Source organism: Papilio xuthus, unplaced genomic scaffold (assembly GCF_000836235.2).
Source record: "Papilio xuthus unplaced genomic scaffold, Pxut_1.1 DF826938.1, whole genome shotgun sequence".
Classification (NCBI taxonomy): Eukaryota; Metazoa; Arthropoda; class Insecta; order Lepidoptera; family Papilionidae; genus Papilio; species Papilio xuthus.
The window spans coordinates 2,978,893-2,995,850 of record NW_013531711.1 but is presented as its reverse complement, the minus strand read 5'-3'; the positions used below and the strand labels follow the sequence as shown (position 1 = coordinate 2,995,850).

The window sequence follows — 16,958 nt, the reverse complement described above, 5'->3', positions numbered from 1 at the left end:
TTTAAATCACAATTTATTCATATGCACTATGGTTTTTTTTTTAAACAGCCCAAAAATTATAGAGAAACTTATGAGTGGGATAGACACAATTTTCAAGATGGAGGATCTCCGTTTGCGTTCAATTTGTAGCATAGACTAATAGAGTTTCGCATGCCTGACAAGAAGTTCTAATGATGTCAAATGTCAAATTTGACTTTTAAGTACATACATCCAAAATGGAAATTGGGCCAAAAAATCAATATTCTGGCTTCTGGAAAATGTAATATTTTTTTATTATATCCTGCGTGTAAAATATACCAAGCAATTACATCTTAGAAACGACCGGAAATCAATAATTTCTGGAGGAGCGATGTTGACTACTGATTTATCTTTGGCAACACTGTTATTGATTTGTCAAATAAAGAAACATTTACCGCAGAGTTGTACTTGATACGGAAAATTATTTTATAGAAAAATGACTAGTAAAATTGAAACTACATTTAAAGTGAATCCTGAAAAAGTTCCTCTTGAAACCGATCAAGGTATTTTAGAAAGTGAAGAACGAAAATGGGGCTTGCCGTTAAAAGAAGTTTACAAACATGGACTCTCATTCTATAAAGGTACATTTTTATCTTTATTCATATTTTACGTTCGTTAATTTAACACTCTCATTTCAAAACTTGTCGTATTTTTATGTTGCCAACTGATAACATTACATCCAAGGATATACATTTTTTTTGTTATTTGAGTACTCACCTAATTTTTATACCAGTTTGTTCTCATGTAATTTTTGAAGACCTTTCTTCGATGTCCTATTCCTTTTCTATTCCATCTTCAGACGTAAATGGTTCATCATAGATTAGTTTAAACTATGAATGAAATTTGTAAACTTTGATGGAATAAAGAAGAAATAGCTAAGAGCAGCATATACTTTGTAACTAAATATTTTATATTAAATGTATTTGAAAAAATACGAAAATATGCAAGAACATTCAACATTCTATGAAAATTGGAGAGTATTGAGAAAAAAAGAAGATTGGCAATAAAGTAATTTTAGCATTTTGTCTTTTTGTGTTAGTGCATCTTTTGAGCTAATTATTTCAATATAAGAAGTAAAAGATGGTGAAAAGAATTTAGTATTTCTAAGAAAACTTAGTAACTTTACTGATATTTTAACTGTATTGTCATATCAGATTAGATTAAAGTTAAAATTTTATAGTACATGGTATTGCAATTACATTACTGGTGTAATTGATAAGATATTGAGTTTAACTTTCAAATAAAAGACATAACGGTCTTTTGAATATGTTATCTCAATAGCTTAAAGCCTCTATTAATTTGCCTCAATCAATTAATATTATTTGGTTGCAAATACAAAATTAACCTATACCCTGTATTTAAAATGTAAACCATTCTGGCTTTCACATGGTATATATAGGTAAAACATCTATATCTCTTATATACTAGCTGTCGCCCGTAACTTCATCAAGGAATTAAAAAACTAGTAACCTATGTGTTCTTCAAGGCTTTGTTCTACTTTTAAATTTCAGCGAGATCTATGTATCTGTTCTGGACATACCTTCTTGCAAACATCTCTCCATCCATCCATCCATCCAAACACATTTACAATTATAATATACCTCATTCAAAGATAGGATTCAAACTAACAATCCTCACTGCTCTAAATGTTAATTTAAGTATTAATAAATCAAATATTTCTTGGTTCTTATTAAAATCATTTCCCTTCAATTCAATTACAGACAAGGAAGGTAAAGCTATGCATCTGAGTTATGAAGATAAGTTAAAACTAGTTGCTTACACACAGCAAATAGCTCACGGTCCGTTGAATGTAAACTCTGCACCACCTCTTGGAGTTCTAGATGTCATTGGAAGAGACCGTCGTGGGGCATGGCAAGCGCTTGGACAAATGTCACAGTTCCAAGCCATGGCAGGCTTTGTACATACTTTGGACAGGTTCGTAATTTGTGTTATTTTATCGTAATTTTCTGTTTTAAGCAGGTTTATAAATAAATTGTATTTTACAGATTGTGCCCTTTATTCAAACCATATTTGGAGGCCATACTAAAAGACTTGGAGGCCAAAAAACAACAAGAGTAAGTCAAAAGATTTTATGATTTTATTTAAATAATGTTATCATACTTAAGGAAATTTGTATTTCACTTGTATATGATAAGCATTATTTGAGTTATGTTTCGTTTTTTACAGCCTGAAGAGACAAGAAGAAGAGAGGGCTCATATAGAACTACAGAATAGAATAGAACTTGAAAAGCAAAAACAACAAAGCACAAAGCTGACAGAGGAACAACAAGTGTAAGATAATTTTTATTTTATTGCCAACAACTGATACTATGGTAAATTATTTCCTTGGTATATTATATGTATGTGAAATCCATTTTGTTATCTTGTAGAATAAGGCCTTGAACGAATTTAAATAGAAATATAATTTCCCTTAAAATCTTTCTCTAGTGTCATGATAATTAAGCTATTACTTTGTTATTCAAAATATTGAGAATAAATTCCAGCTTGATACATCCACGCGTATCTGAGGAAAGGGTCTTTACAGACAGACGGATGGAATGGATAGACAATAAAGTGATCCTATAAGGGTTTTCTCCTTTCGAGGAATCCTAAAACATAGATGAAAGTTATAATTATTTTATTTTATAGGCAAAGAATAAAAGATGCGTTGAACGCACAGACCTACGATCAGTTCCTAGAGTATGCGCAGCAACAGTTCCCTGGCAACTTTGACCAGCAAGCGGTCCTCATACGGCAATTACAAGATCAACATTATCAACAATATATACAACAGCTGGCCGTTGATAAGAGATTAGCTAATTCTAATATAAAGAATAAAGAAGATAGTGATAAAGATAATGATAATTCTTTAGTAGAAATTGATGATAATCTGAATCGTGATGATGCGGGAGATGATGTGGATAATAAGTGAGTACACTTAACACTTACACTGATTTAATGTTTGAAAGTAAATATGCCTGGTGAATTGTTGGCATTGAATGTTTTAAAATTTGTTCTGCTATTCGAAAGACTGAAAAAAAAATAGCAGGTTATAACTTACTTCTTGTTTAGATTGATTGATGGATGCTTGTTACAAGGTATCTCCAGAACATCTTAACAGATCTCGACGAAATTTGGCACAGATGTAAATAGTAGAAAAACACATAGGTTATTTATTAAGTTTACTTTTAATCCGGGCGGACGGACATTAATTTGTTGTTTCATAAAACACTGGGATATACTTATTAAAGGCATTGATGTAGAATTTCCGTTGAGGTTATTCAACAAACTAATAGTGTTGTAACATGTTTGAGATGTTATTTTGTGAATATTTCATTTCAGGTCAATGCAAACTTTAGAGAAAACACAGATATCACATTACAATGAGGAATCAAAGGATGAAGAAGATTCTGATGATGGTAAGCAGAAACATTAGTCTTATGATTACATTAAGTGACAGCTGTAGGGTATTCAATTGTAAATGGGAAAGGAATTTAATTCTTTGACTGCACCAAGACTGAAAGTATTTACTTGCGTTAACATTGGATTTTGATCTATTCCAGACGGGTTCCCCGCAGTGGAGGAGGCTCGTATGTGGACCCGTGGTGAGATCTCGTCGTTCAAGGAGTCTGCGCGCATGGGCAATGGCCGGCTGAGGGTGGGTCAGGGTGAGACTATCACCATCCGCGTGCCCACACATCCTCGCGCGCGCTGCATCTGCTGGGAGTTCGCCTCCGACAATTACGATTTAGGTAACTATTATATGACGCACTCAGATTTAATGTTTCATTTAATTGTCCATTACTGCCACACTCGAGACTGAGAAGTCACTCTTTTAAAAGTTAATTACTTTGTATTTTAGTAAAATTGGAGTGTTTGTATGTAATATTGAAAATAAATGTCATATTTCATGTAATGTATCTACTTTATTTTCAACAAAGAACTAATTTATAAATGTTTTGTCTGTCTGTCTATCTGTCCGTTTTTTGGGGTCATCTCTGAAACGGATGGACTGACTTCTATGGGACTTCTATTAGAAAGTAGGTAAAGGTTATATGTGCGGGAATAACTTTGACTAAATGTTTATTATCTCGCGGTGATGAAATTGCTGGCAACCACTAATAAAGATTGGCTATAGGATGAGGGAGAATTAGTTAGAAATTATTTTTCATTTTAATGATTTCATCCATTTATAGAAAATTTATAAAACATTTTTCCAGGTTTCGGGCTGTATTTCGAATGGAGAAAGTCTCTAACTAGTGAAGTGACAATTCACGTGTCAGATAGCGATGAAGAGGACGTCGAATATGATGGATATGGTGGCGATGATGAAGGTAAGTTATATTATTTTGACAAGCGAGGAAGTGTATGGAATAAATCTTTTTTTTATATGTGGGTTAGAGGTTAATTTTCTATTTTACTTAAATCAAGTCTGCTTTAAATGTGGTAGAAGCCAGCAACAACATCTATTCCACAATTGGGCTTCGACCGGTGAAATACCACGATCACACAAAAAACAAAAACAGGTGTGAAATGGAAATTATTCCGGGGACAGGCTGTCTGAGGCCCAATTGCAATCTCCTTTCTCATCCCACCCTTTTCGTAAGTAAAGAATGAAAGCAGACGGGGCCGCGGACGAGAGCGAAAGCGTGCCCGTGGTCCCGTCCCGATGCGTTGGAGGAACAGACGGGTTTAGTGGGTATGCCTCCGCTATGGAGGAGAATCCCACATAACTACCGCGTCCCCCCCGGGGCGCGGAGTATGCATAAAGCATTCCCCTCTGAAAAAAAAAAGTAAAGAATGAAGAAGGGAGAGGGGATTTGAAGGAGGAGGGGACGCATAGGATTGGAAAATTGCATTTTTCCGTGCGTCCGCTCCTCCGTCTATTAAAGGTAGACAATGCATCTATGGGGATGTCTATTAGCAGCAGTTGCTTTACCATAGTGGTGTGTTCATGTGACTGTTTCCTCGATTGCTTATGATATAAAAAGGTTATTGCTTATTGTAATGAGACTATATAGCATTAATTATTTTCAAGAGTTCACAATACAAGAGAACTCGACAGACCCTGAGATAGGTGGTGACCAGCGCGCAGAAAGTCATAGTCGACCGCCCGTGTCCCAAGTTGTGCCCTTATACCGTCGCGACTGCCACACAGAGGTATGTAACTAAACACAAATGATTTATCACTCACACACACCTTTGAGCCAGAAGGGTAGGCAGAGATCACGGACCTCCATTTGGCGTAGCCAAACAAATCTCCGCCTCTCGGGAGACGGGGACGGGTGGTAGGCTCCTGGGAATTCACATATATCTTTGAATTTTTTTTTGCTGATATGTGTAGATTGAATCATGGTGTTTTCCTTCACCGTAAGAACATTAGATAAATCTATAAATGTAAATTGAAAACAGGAAACAGATTGGTACATGGCGGGATTCGAACCCAGGACCTTTAGATTACAAGTCAAGTGCTTAACCCCTGAGCCACCGATGCTCCTACTATTAGACTTGTAATAACAGTTACCCTGACCCAGACCTGTTCTAATTATAAAAGGCCAAATAACTCATGCACACATCTGTAAATGAAACATTTTCCCGCTATCCATTATTCTATACAAAGACAATATCTTAACTTTTTTATTATTTATTTAAATGACAGGTGTATGCTGGATCACACACATACCCCGGCGAGGGCGTTTATTTATTAAAATTTGATAATTCATACAGCCTCTGGCGATCAAAAACATTGTACTACAAAGTATATTACACCCAATGAATTTATATAATATAGTTCATTGTAGAGCCATGACATTATATATTGATATATGTATAACATAATATATATGTAGTTATTTGTTGTTTATAAGTTAAATTATACTTTAAATGTATTGCCCGATATGTTATTTAAATGTGCAATAAGAGCTTATATATTTTAATTAAGTATACTATAAACATGATACCTAAGTATTTTATTATTTAGGCATATATTTTCAATTTATTTTAAGTTATTAATTTAAAAAATAAATTCAACAAAACTTATGTATGACTTTAATTATTAAAATAATTTATTATGTTATTAGTTAATTTAATATTAGTGTAAAATAAATATTTATGAGTCATTTATTTTTAATGAGAAAAAAATAAGCAAATTTTAGTTCCCATACATAAATTAAATAAAATAAATAATTTATTAATGTTTGTGTCTAAATGTGTAAAAATTTGAAAACTTTTGTTTTATTGTATGTAGAAAAAAAATATTGTCTAAAATGGATGTAAAGTATAAATTAGATGTTGTAGATAAATGTTGTAACGCAAATAAAAAGGTAAAATTATGTAATTCTATATTGACATTTTTATGTTTTATTTGTCCTAAAGTACATTTATTCGTATTTACACTTAATGGTTGTTTATGATAATAATTTCGAAGTGTCAAGGTATATTTATGGTTCCATAAGTTCGTGTTGCACTTTAAAAAAAATATATTTTATAAAACATTCATATAATTACGTTTTTTGATCTTATCATTGTATAAGTTAAATTTGGTGCCCTATATCTAAGTTCAAAGCTTATTTATAATCTGAGAGGAATTACAATATGTTTTTTGTACAGAAAATCTTGTGGAAAATCACGATTACTTATTACTCTGTGCCATTGTTAACCTTTTGACCGCTTATATCTGGATGGGTGTAGTTTTCAAATAGGTACTTAATCATACAATAAAGATTTCGTAATAAATGTTAAAAATCTAGAAAAGATGAATGTATGTTTCAATGTCGTTGCGTAGTGTTTATCTAGTTTTTAATATGTTGTAGTCAATGTAAATGTGTGATATTTGTCTAGATTCTTACAGTACCTAAAGTTTCACCTAACAGTTATTTAACCTATGTTTTTCTTTATAAGTCCCAAAATACAGATTACTTAAAAATGTCAAGGATGTTGTTCCTATGTAACTTAACGAAAGGCTTAATGCCATTAAATAGATTAAAAGATAGAATTAATTCCAGAATTTCAAAACTGCATTAAAATTACTCGTTTTTGTTGTTATAAATATTTTTTGGACATAAATAAATGATTTGTGTACATAATAATGATTATATTGGCACAAATTCGTTGTATTGTAGGCGTTTGCAATGAAGAACTTATAAGATGTTTATTTTGATCTTAATTTATTTTGTTTACATGTAATTTTAAATAACTAAAAATAATGTTTGTTTATACATTTTTGATTGCGAATATTTTATTTGTGAAATGAAAATTGTAAAATAATACTAATTATTATGTAAAATATATACATGTCCGTTATATGTACTGCTTTAAGCGGATTTCGTATCCCGTGAGAATAAATGAGCATTTATTGATCGCATGTAATTGTCTATTTTTTTATAACCATGAGGCGGGTTTACACGAATTTTCAAACATTAAAGGTTTGAAGAATAGCACATTCGGGATGTGCCCTAGCTGTAACAATATAGGAAAATGGAAATATGTCTGGAATGGATTGAAAAAAACCACAGTAGAAATTGAAACTTTGCACATGGCAATATTTATCAATGGCAGTTCTATAAACTGCTATAAACTTTTTTTGAACCTGACATATTTACTTGTGATAAATACGAAACACTTTGCAGCTTTACAGCAGAGATTGCGGTGGTTTATTATGATTTCCCACCACCATTATATCTGCAATGCTTTGTCGAAATTATTTTTTTGTTTATAGAACATTAGTGGATAATCTTTGATGTAAAAAACAGTTGGCACTTGACAGTTTTTGATTGACAGATGACAAGTGACAATGACGGGACAGAAGTTCTAATTCATATATTTCATAATCTAACAATTTAATTTCTGTGTTTCATCCTGACAGACAGATGTTTGTTTTATTTTTTAGGAGTTTTAAAAAGTACGTACAAAATGTTACAAAGATTAGTTCATGTAACTTTAAATGTTAAAGTATGTAACAGACATAATCCTTTACTGTTTGGAATACCATTTCGGAGCCAAGCTAGACACCACTGTGGATTCAGGTTGTATTCTAGTCACAAAGTTTCAGCCTTAAGAAACTATTATGAAAGGACTGCAATAAGAGGAAGCGGGTTAATGTCCTTAAAGTCCAGAATTTACAGTAGCCAGGTTGATACACAAAGAAAAAATGCTCAACTTGAAAGTGTTCATTTAAGAACTACGATAGGCACATCAAAGAAAGTCGATTTGAAATCTAAAACTTCAGAAGTGAAACGTTTATTTTCTCTGGCTGCTCCTGAAAAGTGGACATTAACTGGTAAGTAAAATTGATTTTGTGTTATAATTATGTATAGTTTTAAAGTATTCTATACAGGTCAGAGTTAAACTTTGTTTATATTACTATGTCTATTATTACTATGGTTACATTAGTAATACTAAAAAGGCCATTATTGTTGAAAAAGATGGAGAAAGTAGGTTTATGGGACATACAATCAGTTCCAAAGTGATATACTGATATATAATAATAACAGAATGTACATAACAGAATCCCATCAAAAGAAATATTAAATAAAAAAATTTGTACCATTTTCACATTCATTTGTTATGAATATGTTAATAACTACACGCAAAAATATTACAATAAATTATTTAAAACAAAGTTAGTAAATGCTACTAAATATAGTAATAGATTAGGAAGCTTAAGTCATATTTAATGCATCTATAATATGTATTATTATTCTGTTTAATGTACAAAAGACATTAAATTATTCCGAGTTGTTTTTATGAATATGGTATGATTATTTTTATCTGAGTGCTCCCAAAAAACATCTTTTGCCTTTATCATAAGACCTAAGTCATTTTTAAGACTAACTTCTATATAAGTTATCTGTTTTAACCTTTCATTGATTAGGCTACAGAAAAACACTAAAGTTTATCTAACTTTATGTAGCTATCAAAACAAGTCTGGCAGAATTGTTTATATATTTTTTTGTCTTTAGGACAAATAAATTGAAATCAAATAAGTAACTTCCTATTGTTAATTATATAATTAGATTAAAACAGCTCATACCAGGAATATAATAAATAAAATAGATAGTTATGTGTTTATTAAATACAAATAAGTACTAGGTAATTGTTTTTTGATGGGTGCTTTGTTGTTTCACAACAGAATAATTTAAATTATTTGTAATTAACTTTATATTCATGAAAATCACTTACGAATATGTCCCAATAACCTAATGTATTTTAAAAATAGTAAATTAAGCTCTATAATAAAAGTAATTCTATTCCAGGTGCTATTGGTTTCCTGATCATATCTTCGAGTGTAACAATAGCTGTTCCATTTTCCTTGGGCAAAGTCTTAGATATAATATATAGCAGTACAAATGACCTTGGTGCGACCACAGAGAGACTTGATAGTTTATGTTTAATGTTATGTGGAGTATTTATTCTTGGTGGCTTATGTAATTTTGGAAGAGTATATTTAATGTCAATATCAGGTAAGTTTATGTTATTTTTTACTCACATAAAAATATACATTTACATCTTGAAGATCATCATCGTCATAATAAGCTTAAATTATTTCACTGCTGGATGTAGGCCTTGAAGATAACTTCAGTAAATGTTGTGTTTACTATTTAAAGTCACACTTGGATAGATGAGAAACCTCTATAAGCTAGGCATTGTTCGATTTCCATTAAATAAAACTCAGGTTGAGAGAAACCTCTTAAAATGAGAAAAATATAGCTGTTCCTTGTACTCTAGCTTATCCAGGTCGGACTATATATGTCTAGAATTTTTTTCTATTCATAAGGAAATAACACCGATTGCATTTAACTCCAAACTAGCCTTAATACGAAAATAGTAATTGCTGCTTTTCCCACTACAATTTGCACAAAAGTTGCGAAGTTATAACATATTGAAAGCAGGTGTAATTTGACAAAAGCTTGACTTTTAGGTCAAAGGATGACTCAAGCACTGCGCAAACAAGCGTACGCTGCAATAATGCGTCAGGAGCCGGCCTGGTTTCATAGGACATCGACCGGGGAGCTCGTCAACCGTTTGTCTGCTGACACTCAATTAGTTGGGAGGAACCTTAGTCAGAATGTCAGTGATGGCTTACGGTCATTACTTATGACGATAGCTGGTGCTGGAATGATGGTGAGAATTTTATATTATTGACTATCCAATATGGAGAGATAAATAAAAAGAAAACATAGGCAGAGGGAAATTTTCAAGTCTTTTTATTGCTGATGTGTTTATAAGGCTATATTAAAGTATGTAATACTTAAAAAAAAATATATTAAAATAATATATTAAATTTTAAATTGCTATAAAATTTGTCTATGTTTTGTAAAAAAAATAGTATTAAAAGAAAAACATGATGCTTTTAGAAGTATTATAGAATTGTTTTGAATGTGAAAATTTCGTTCGATATGATGTGGGACATACAAAGATACACATATATTATACATTTTTTTTTTTAGTTTTACATGTCCCCTTCATTGGCTTTTATCGGGTTGTGCGTGGTACCACCCGTGTCTATGTTAGCGGTGATATACGGCAGGTTCGTCCGCAGTATAACAAGGCAATTGCAGAAAACTTTAGCTGACACTAGTGAGGTAATATGCCTACTCTATGTATACTTGTAGACTCTTTGAAATAGATTTATTCTGAATCATGTTCCACTTTCAAATTCAAATTATCTACTACTTTTTATAATACTAATAATTTTTTGGTAATTATAAAGGTGAATATACACTGGAACATTTTCCCAAGATTTCTATATAATGAAACTTTCTTATGAATGTTATAATATAAGTAAGAGCACAGTTTAGAAAGCAATGTTTTGTGATAGTCTTCTGTTCCGTTACAAGTGAATGCTTTGGTGTATACTCACCTTAATGCGTTTTCTACTTTGTTAATCTTATAGTAAAACTTACGTATAAGTAAGGAATTATATGCAAATTACAAGATGCATTATATGATTACAATTATATTATAAGAAATATTATTCTATTATTTTAAAAGATGTATAAATAAGGAGTTGTGTAGTGTTAGCTGTCGCCCGCGACTCCGTCCGCGCGGAATTAAAAAGAAGAAAATAATTAGTAGGGTACTTGTTCTTCCAGTCTGTGTACATCTATGCTAAATTTTAGCGAGATTCCATTAGCTCTTCTGGAGATACCTTAAAACATACATCTATCCATCCATCCAAAACATTTATAATATTAGTAAGATTGTGTATATATAAACTTAAAAAATTATGTGTCTACTGGCTATTTGTTTATTATTTAATTTTGTAATATAATTTTTCCAGTTAGCCGAAGAGAAGATTTCTAATATAAAAACAGTAAAGGCGTTCAGTAAAGAGGCGAAGGAATGTGAATCTTACGCTCAAAGAATAGAAACAGTATTGCAATTGGCGTACAAAGAATCCTTGGCAGTTGGAAGTTTCTACGGAATGGTAAGAATTTATAAGATAAATTATAAACAAGGAAACTTTGCTATGAAGATTTCAGATCAATATCTTCTATCACGTAGCATAGCTTTTATTTTAAACTAGTTGTCGCCCGCGACATCGTCAGTGTATTAAAAGAAAAATTAACCTAACTTACATCCACACCTATCATCTACCGTACCCGTATTAACGCAGATATGGGGTTAGGAAGTCAGACATAAATGTTAAAAATTGGTTTTTATAAGTCGATATGACTGAGACTCTTATCAATTGTATAGATAACGCTCGGACCAACAGTTCCGGAAATATTGATGTGTATATGCAATACAATAACGTGATAAGATTAGTCAGCGCGTTGCCCCGACCTTAATCTAACCGAGCATGCTACCTGGATTCGCCGAAATGGCGAATCGAACTATCGATTGCGGTCGCGGATGAGAGCGAAAGCGTGCCCGTGGCCCCGTCCCGATGCGTTGGAGGAACAGAGAGGTTTAGTGGGTATGCCTCCGTTATGGAGGAGAATCTCACATAACTACCGCGCGGAGTATGAATAGAGCATTTCTCTCTGGAAAAAAAAAGGTAGAATCCACTTCAACTTCCCATCCTTTACTTGTAAGAAATAGTTGGGAAGGAAAAGAAAACATAAGAATAAAATTAGGATATTCTTCAACGCCACGATAGATTAATTTTAACTTTATTTCTTTATCTCAAAATCTTTGTTTTACTTTAAATTGTTAGTATTCTGTCCGTATTCTGGGTAATTGAAAAATTCAAATAAAAAATAAAAGCTTATTTATACTTTGAAATAACAAATACCAATTCTTTTTGGGAATAAGTATATTTGACATCGGAAATTGAAAAATTATTCATTATGGAGATTTGTGAACTGATAATAGATAAAGATATCAAACTACGGAAAATAAAGATACGAATGCACGTTAATTTATATAAAATTTTCCATTATATAAACATTTTTATATATACTTAACTATTTAAATGTATATTTAACTAAATTACGTAATGCTATTGTAACTAATATAGTGTCTGTGGTTATTTCCTAACAATTTGGAATAAATTGTCTAATTCTCAGACATTGTTTTCATAGTATGAGCCTTGAATTTCTGCTCAGGATTTACAAAATAGATTAAAAATAATTTACGTAATTTTCAAATGAATAAACAACATTGTTTATAAGTAAAAAAAAACCTAAACGGTACGAATAATTTCCTTTATTGTTTTGTTCAATAAATAGCTATGTCCGCGATTTCATTTGCGTTGTGTTAATTAACGTTTAAATTTTCGAATTAATAGGACTGGAATGAATTTCCTGAATGAAAACGCCTTGAAATAGTTTCTTTAGTTATTATTTTAGTACACTTTCAAACTAATGCTACGTAATCTCAAAGGGCAATTAATCATTTGTCCTGAAAATGTTAGTTTTCAAATAACTTTACCGTAGAAAAATATTTCACAATACTTTTAGACATTATTAGTTAGAATCCTCTGGCGCGCTTTCATAACAAAGTCAATTGTCAGATAGATTAGTGAGGGGACGTAAACGTCAACAAATACGACATAAAGTAAGGCTAATGTGCCAGTACACCGACACAGTGTCGGATTTTCTTCCCAACAATACAAAATTTCATCCCCTACTTTAACCTCTAAGAGATAAATTCAGTAAAATCTTTATTCCTCGTCTACTAGCAAAAGCAACCTTGAATAGTAATTCGAGTTCTATAGACAAAGAAATTGTGAGAGAAATTGAATTGAACTTTTACCCTTAATTTAGATGCAATATAAAATTTAAAAAAATGTCGAAATACCCACTTGTATGGAGACGTGTTTTTATTTATTTTCAAGTTGTGCTAAAGGAGAAACATTACTCTCTCAAATATATCGAAAAATATGTTTTTCTTTTCAAAAATAATATTTTTCTTTCCTAGACAGGACTTGCGGGGAATACGATAATATTATTAGTGTTGTACTACGGCGGTGGTATGGTGGCTACGGAACAGCTGACAGTGGGTCATTTGACGTCGTTCCTACTCTATGCAGCTTACGTAGGCATTAGTATAGGAGGACTGAGCGGGTTCTATACCGAGCTGAACAAAGGTCTTGGCGCTGCGACACGATTGTGGGAGATAATGGACAGAAAACCTTTGATTCCTTCAATAGGTTGGTATTTTATTACTACGAATACTTACTATTTCTAAAGTTAATACTAAAAGTAGTAGTAATACTATTTTTGTCGATTTACGTTTTTAATGTTTTGAACAAATGGATGTAGTGACGCAAGTATTCTTATATGTAATCTGAATCTTTTATGTACTTTATTTTTTTAACAAACCATGTTTAGTGTACGCGTAATAATTTTTTCATAAAATTTTAGCACATATTGATAATTTACTAATTTCTTTTGTATAATTCTATCTAAGCTCTATGGTTGTGCTAGAATATGGTTTACGAATAATTTCGAATGCTGGAATTTGAACCCTCGGCCACTTAATTGGTAACCTTAAGCTTTTACCCATTATCTTCAGGTGGCCTCCGACCAGAGACAAGACCGAAGGGTGAAATATTATTAGAAAATGTGACATTTTCGTATCAAGGAGCTCCGTTAATCAGGGGAATGAATTTACATCTGACTCCAGGCAAGTCGATAGCTCTAGTGGGTCGGTCTGGTTGCGGCAAGAGTACCATAGCTTCGCTTATTTTGAGGTTATACGATCCTGAAGAAGGACGGATATTGTTGGACGGTGTGGATATAAGACATTTGGATCCAGTATGGTTGAGAAGCCATATTGGTTTCGTAAGTCAGGTATGTGAACTTTTACAATGTTATTTTTGTTACTGGCAACATATTATTTTATTTTTAATTTAATTTCAGGAACCAGTTCTGTTCAGTGGATCAATAAAAGAAAATATATTATATGGCGCGCTCGATGATCGCGAGGAGATGATAGAAGTTAACGTAAGAACTTTTTACATAATTATTTGTTAGTATCTAATATTAATGATTTAATTCTGAAAGAAAATTTGTGAATCTCGACTTTATTACGTTGGAATAAGATACACAATCGCTAATTCCGTTGAAGTAAATATTTCGTGTGAGCATGATTTATCTTTCAAGCGATAATCAATTTTATTTAGTTACAATAAGATACAAAATCGTTGATTATAAATTTTGTTTCCTTATAATCTTACTATCTCACTATATATGCGAGTGTTTGGATCGATACATGAATAGATAGATGTTTGTTAGAAGGTATCTCCACAAAGGCTGCATGGATCTCGGTAAAGTTTGACATAGACGTAGAACACTTAGGCTACTAATTAAGATTTTTGTTTTAATTCCGCGTGGGTGGAGTTGCAGGCGATAGTTGTTAAGGTATAAATGTATGATCAGGGTAAGTTGGAGCCGGCGTGGCTGGTGGCGGCGCGCACGGCGCAGCTGCAGGACATGGGCGCGTCGCGTGCGGGGTGGCGGCGGGAGGTGGGCGCGGGCGGCTCACATCTCAGCGGTGGACAGAAGCAGCGCGTTGCCATCGCACGCGCCATCGTCAAGGTGACATAGAGAGTGTTCCGAAATTAAAACACGATTATACAGGATGTCCTAAAATGCTTTTTTAATGTAATGTAACTATCTTGGTAAACCACGAACGAAAAGGACCATGAAGGTCTTTATTCTTGGATTAAAACTCTTATTCTTATTTTATACTTGATAGAAATTAAAATATACCACACGGATTATATGACATTTTTATTAAACAGGTGACAGTTGACAGAAGCATAGACATTAAATTTATTAAAATCATTGAATATAGATTATTCAAAACTTTTTTTCCTTTAGTATACTGTAGTATATTTATCTGAAACTTTACAGATTGGACCAGTATATTTATTTTACAATGCTTCTTTCGAATACATGGTTATAAATAAACATGTATCATCGGATTTTGTGAAATCTATGTGATGTCAATGAAATCTACGTTTCCGTTTAAAGTCAAGTAGTGTTAGATATGGCGATAAAAAGTAGGCTAATTTTTATTTCAGAATCCAAAAATCTTAATACTCGACGAAGCTACCTCAGCGTTGGACGCTTATTCAGAATTTCTAGTCGACAAGGCGCTTAAAGATATAAGCAAAGATCGCACTGTTCTAACTATTGCTCATAGATTGAGCACCATACAGTCCGCGGATGAAGTGGCCGTTGTCGACAACGGATGTATTGTTGAACAAGGAACATATACAGATTTAATGTCAAAAGAAAATGGCGTCTTCAAAGAACTTATCACTCATCAAACATTCGCATCAAAGTCTAGAGAGAGAAGCGAAATACAAAAACAATGACGGTAACATTTAATGGTCATGACATTGTTATTTGTTAGAAAATTTTATTATTTATTTTTTTTTATGTTGGGATATTAAAATATTTTTTTTTTCAAAAAAAATACGAATAAATTTACATGATTTAAAAATATAAGAAATTTATAGCAATTTACAGGAAATTAATATATACTCAATCTTGCAAGATTTATGTTCAAAATATAAAATGAAAAGCAAACGTACAAAGATAATCAGCGTGTGGTTCAAAACGAAATACTCTGAATATGTACAATATATGTAAAGTAAATAAATGTTCAATAAATATTTTTAATGCACAAAAATGCTGCAAAAATTATGTTAATTCATCATTCATATCAAATTCTAGATAAAATATTTTTATAAAAAAAGTCAAATAATACGGAGGTCTAATATAAAATTATTTTTATTTATAAAATTGTGCAATAGACAGCATGCGACATGCGAGCGAGATGCATATACATCATATGCTGTGAATAACAGAGATAGTAATATTCGCGCCATTTTGAAGCTACAGTTGACATTTTGTAATGTCAGAGATATGTTCGTGGCCAATATGGCACCTTTTTTATTTACAATATTGAATATTTTTATTACTTTTTTTTTCGTAAATTGAAGTAACAAGTAGATATTCAATATTGTTGATGGCTTTTATTACATGATAAACTGTTTGACCTTTGACAGTTCTAAGCGAAGTAAAAAAAAAATGTGTAATTATTAATTTTACTTTCAGTTTTAAAACTGAAATCTTTAGTTTTTCTTTCTAACTTGTTGGTTATTTGGTTTTGGTGTCATTTATATACTCAGTTTTCTTAGGTAATATTAAATTCTGTTGTAATATATGCTTACACTATTTTAAATTAGCAATTGCTTTTTTCAAGTGATATTTCCAGACCGTACATTAAAACAACGAGGGAACTAATTAACCCCTACTATTTTTTCAAAATCGATTTTTTTAAATCGAAAGTGGAAAACTCATAGTTACCCAACTTTATTATTCCTATGGTTTATATTAAGGGCATATTAAATAATATGTTTTGAACTAGATGTACATTTTGTTTTAATTTAAACGTTGCAATTGTGATTGCATTAAAATTATTATGTATAAATATTTTTAAATGTATGTTTGACGGGTATTGGCTTACGTTGTTATAGT

The 16,958-nt window shown here is 31.9% G+C and overlaps 2 protein-coding genes across 2 annotated transcripts; both read left to right on the top strand.

Annotated features, from left to right (window-relative positions):
* Positions 1-375: 375 nt before the first annotated feature.
* On the top strand, positions 376-5,908 carry LOC106121821 (Golgi resident protein GCP60). Its single transcript, XM_013317646.1, has 10 exons — positions 376-599; positions 1,740-1,953; positions 2,025-2,093; positions 2,206-2,310; positions 2,668-2,946; positions 3,361-3,437; positions 3,582-3,770; positions 4,239-4,352; positions 5,057-5,178; positions 5,678-5,908. The coding sequence occupies exons 1-10, from the start codon at positions 455-457 to the stop codon at positions 5,792-5,794; spliced, it is 1,431 nt and encodes a 476-aa protein (XP_013173100.1). The 5' UTR covers positions 376-454; the 3' UTR covers positions 5,795-5,908.
* A 1,356-nt stretch (positions 5,909-7,264) lies between these two features.
* On the top strand, positions 7,265-15,896 carry LOC106121751 (ATP-binding cassette sub-family B member 10, mitochondrial). Its single transcript, XM_013317549.1, has 10 exons — positions 7,265-8,296; positions 9,273-9,479; positions 9,938-10,140; positions 10,467-10,601; positions 11,300-11,446; positions 13,384-13,615; positions 13,981-14,258; positions 14,328-14,411; positions 14,847-15,005; positions 15,494-15,896. The coding sequence occupies exons 1-10, from the start codon at positions 7,930-7,932 to the stop codon at positions 15,788-15,790; spliced, it is 2,109 nt and encodes a 702-aa protein (XP_013173003.1). The 5' UTR covers positions 7,265-7,929; the 3' UTR covers positions 15,791-15,896.
* Positions 15,897-16,958: the final 1,062 nt, after the last annotated feature.

Coding starts and splice junctions, on each gene's coding strand:
- LOC106121751 (XM_013317549.1), top strand. CDS start 7,930: ATGTTACAAAGATTAGTTCATGTAACTTTAAATGTTAAAGTATGTAAC. Junction 9,480..9,937: donor ATATTTAATGTCAATATCAG/GTAAGTTTATGT, acceptor CTTGACTTTTAG/GTCAAAGGATGACTCAAGCA. Junction 11,447..13,383: donor TTGGAAGTTTCTACGGAATG/GTAAGAATTTAT, acceptor TTTCTTTCCTAG/ACAGGACTTGCGGGGAATAC.
- LOC106121821 (XM_013317646.1), top strand. CDS start 455: ATGACTAGTAAAATTGAAACTACATTTAAAGTGAATCCTGAAAAAGTT. Junction 3,771..4,238: donor CTCCGACAATTACGATTTAG/GTAACTATTATA, acceptor ACATTTTTCCAG/GTTTCGGGCTGTATTTCGAA. Junction 5,179..5,677: donor GTCGCGACTGCCACACAGAG/GTATGTAACTAA, acceptor TTTAAATGACAG/GTGTATGCTGGATCACACAC.